The 3909-nt window shown below is 26.9% G+C and overlaps 1 protein-coding gene across 1 annotated transcript in view; it reads right to left on the bottom strand.

The window, feature by feature from the left end:
• Positions 1 to 3909, bottom strand: part of LOC105449075 (intraflagellar transport protein 80 homolog) — a 26199-nt gene that overhangs the window by 11083 nt on the left and 11207 nt on the right. Inside the window, exons 7-9 of the mRNA XM_011688070.1 lie at positions 2750 to 2874; positions 1260 to 1508; positions 209 to 372 (exon numbers count right to left, since the gene is read on the bottom strand). Coding sequence (XP_011686372.1) covers positions 209 to 372; positions 1260 to 1508; positions 2750 to 2874 — 538 coding nt within the window. The remainder of the gene's footprint in view (positions 1 to 208; positions 373 to 1259; positions 1509 to 2749; positions 2875 to 3909) is intronic.

The raw sequence follows: 3909 nt of genomic DNA, 5'->3' as shown, positions 1-3909 counted from the left end.
CTTTAATGTTGAATAACTCGATGAAAAAAAATCGTATAACGCTCAACAAAAAAGCAAATTAAAGGTAAAGATTCACTCTTTCAAAAGCTGTAAACTGCATTTGCATGCGATTTTTAATTCGTGCCATGGAACTTAAAATTAGTATCTATATAGAAGAATTAGAATCTATAGTCTGAATTCAAAAACATTTTATATGTATATATCTTACGTTTTTCATTGTTTTGGTCCTTTACAACCAAAGTATCAGCACACAATGATATACAAATAGGATAAAGTGGTTCTGAAGAAAAACCTTTCCATCTTGGACTACCCAGTAAACGGCCTTGATAACTGTATAATGATACAGTATTCAATTCCACTATTAAGAAATGCCTAGAAAAAAATTATAACAATATAATTATTTTTATGTAAATATATAAATAAGTAATTAAATAATTCAAGAACAATGAATGTAATAAAGGGCAAATGCATAATAGGCAATGTATAAAAAACATTAAACGCAATATTAAAATAAAGTGATGTGTTAAAAAATTCATATACTTCATCAAACTTCAAGTTATCTTTAATATAATAAGTTTTTAATCCATGTAATCCATTAGTAAGTACAAAAAAAACACTCAAAATTTGAGTGATTACACTCAATTTAAATGAATACATTATTTATTTAAATTGATCAAAACCAGTTGTTAAACTAACTTAATTATTTTCAATAAAGTTTCAGAGAAATTTTAACAAACTCAAAATAATTTACAGAGAAATTGCAGTTTAATTTCAGCAATTTTTTATTACTTTTGCTAAAAAAATTACTTTTAATAAAATTGCAGCAAATTTTCTGCAAATTTTCAATTTTATTGAAACATTATTTTCAGCAAAACTTGCACAAAACTTTAATAAAATTTTTCTACTGCAACAGAACTTGATAGAAAAATCAGTTAGGTCTATTTTTTTAATAAAAATAACTTTTTGAATTTGGATTTAACTTCTATACTTTTTATGTTTTTTTATGTAAAAATTGAACAGCTTTGAGAGTTCTGAACAAAGTAATCTTTATATTTCAATGCTTTTCGTAAAACATTTGACATAATACTTGGCAAAACAGTTTTATGTTAATACTGTAGTAAGTTTAAAAAAATGGAGTTGAACAATTTTTGCACTAAGCCCATTATTTATTCTATTATATTATTTTGAATATATTTAATAACTTACTTATAATATTATATTATTTCTATTATATTATTTTGGTATATATAATAACTTACTTTTTTGCAAGAAGTACAGCAGATATGGTACTTGTCTTTAAGTTAAATATCGCAGGTGTATTCCAATTTGTCACAGAGTATACATGGCATTGAGCGGGTGTGATGACGACTAAATGATCAAAGCCAAATTCAAGATGTACAACACGATCAGAGATTTCTAATACTTCACGAACTTCATTGCCAACTTCTCTAACCTCGATTACTTTTCTTCTTATCAAAGTAGCTTCATAATTATCCCATTCTAATCTCCTATTATTACATAAAAATATATATAAATACATTTTAATTTTAATATATTATAATAATAACAAAAATAATTAAAAGACATAGAATAACAAAAATTGGTTAACGCAAAATTCATTACTTTTTTGTAACTAAATTGATAAAATGTTAAATTTTTTATATAATATTTTATTTCATATGTATATTATAAGGAACGATAAATTAAAGAAAAAAAATCTATATAATTTGAAATATACTAGCGGAAATAAAAATTCGAACACCAAGAAAAAGTTATGTTAGACGAATGAAAATTATACAGAATATTACAGAACATGCGTTGTTAAACTGATATCAGTTACAAAGCCACAGTTCAAACTGAGTTCTTTACCAATATGCAGTTCGTTGTTGCAATTTGTTGCCTTTGAAGCATTCTGTACAGTTATAGCACACATTATCACTTTTACTGATAATAATATTTATAAACCACCAATATTTAATTTACATAAAATTTACTTTATTCTAAAAATCAAACGTTTCGGCTATCTTTTTTAGCCATCTTCAATGACAATTTACAATAGTTACATTTAATTCTCGCTCTTAGTTTCTTAATGTATGTATTCTTTCACGTTTAGTAAGTTAGGAAGCAGTTATAGTAGGTACCTCCAATAGCTGTCCGTGCAGTTGAAGAGCTGCATGATCTAGCCGTATGTCCTCAAATATAAATCAGTATAAAAAAGAGGATTTTAAATTTTGACCAAGTTTATACATCATTAATTTTAACTATAATATTTATTCATTACTGTTATTTATTAATTTTATCGTTGCCAAGATGCGAAGTGTGTATTTTATTATGTTCGAGGTGAGTTTTGTAACATAATTTTTTTATCAATTTTCTCCTCTTTTTTACACTGATTTAAATTTGAGAACATACAGCTAAACCATACAGCCCTTCAACTGCACGGACAGCTATTGGAGGTACATATAACTGTTTCCTCACTCACTAAACGTGGAAGAATACACACATTAAAAAACTAAGAGCGAGAGTTAAATGTAACTATTGTAAATTGTCATAGAAGATGGCTAAAAAAGATAATCGAAACGTTTGACTTTTAGAATAAAGTAAATTTTATGTAAATCAAATATTGCGTACCAATAACCACACCGATTATCATTTGCCTTACTTACTTATTGTAGTAATTTTTATTTTCTATATTTATGCTTAAATCCTGATATGAACTTCTTAAATACTTAATTGCATTGAAACTTACCTATCTATAACATGTCCAGTCAAAAGTTTTCCATTACTGCATGCCATAGCCACTTGCGTATTATCGCTAGACCAAGCTATGCCATAAATGCTTCCAGTATTTACTTTCTCCATAGAATGTGACCACTAAAAATGATAAGTAAATTCATAAGTTACAGAAAAGTGTTGTAACAATCATACAGTAAAACGACTTATTTTAATTTCTGCCATTGTCTTTCCAAATATTTTTAAGTTTCATAAAACAAGCTTAAAGTGACTAAAATGACCAATGGGATCACAGTGAAGCAAAAACTTGGCGTGCCCGCATTTTATATATATCTTATCAATTAAATATTAATGCAATCCGGGCAATACATTATATGTTTCTTTAACCTTCTAGCAGCAATTCTGAAGGAAGCAAATGTGCTTCTTCATGCAATACATTTAGTATGAAGTGATTCGTGATACAGAATGGATCAGTCACCGCATCAGGCAACGGCATTATTGGGAACTTTCATAAGTCGATCACAAAAATTGTTGGAATTACTGAGATTCTTTTGCAACGAAGATTTCCGATAAATATGAAAACAAAGGATCTTTTATACATATACTCATTAAACACAGGGTGTCCAGTAAATCGCTTGCAATACTTTGAGAGGTGATTCTGGATCCAAAAAGAAAGAAGAAAAATTATACAATAAACATAGGTCCGGAAATAAGCTGATTCCGAGTTAAAACCAGTTTTATGTTAAAAAAATTGTAATTTATTTTCCATAATCATAATTATGGTATCAATCATAATTTATAATACTGATCATAATTAGTTATAATAATTCATTTTTTTCTGGATTCACCATGTAGAGGCACAGTTAATCTGTTTAGCATTCTTCTTTTTTAATTTTTTAATTTTAATTTTTTTTCTCAATTTTTCGATATTTATAAATACATTATTTTTAGAATAAAGAATAAACATAAACAGGCATTTAAAACGAATTAAATAAGATGTTCAAAATAATCATCTTCAGTACGAATGCTTGAATTATTCCTTTATTCTTTTATCTCCCAAAGTATTGTAGGAGATTTACTGGGCACTCTGTATATATGTGTATCTATATATATACAGTCACCAAACTAATTGACCGGACACTGCGTTAATATCGATAATTTCTAAAAAATTCAAGA

The sequence above is a fragment of the Wasmannia auropunctata genome, unplaced genomic scaffold, assembly GCF_000956235.1.
Source record: "Wasmannia auropunctata unplaced genomic scaffold, wasmannia.A_1.0 LD336078.1, whole genome shotgun sequence".
Classification (NCBI taxonomy): domain Eukaryota; kingdom Metazoa; phylum Arthropoda; class Insecta; order Hymenoptera; family Formicidae; genus Wasmannia; species Wasmannia auropunctata.
Note: the sequence above shows the minus strand (reverse complement) of the source record. Positions and strands in the feature narration are given on the sequence as shown.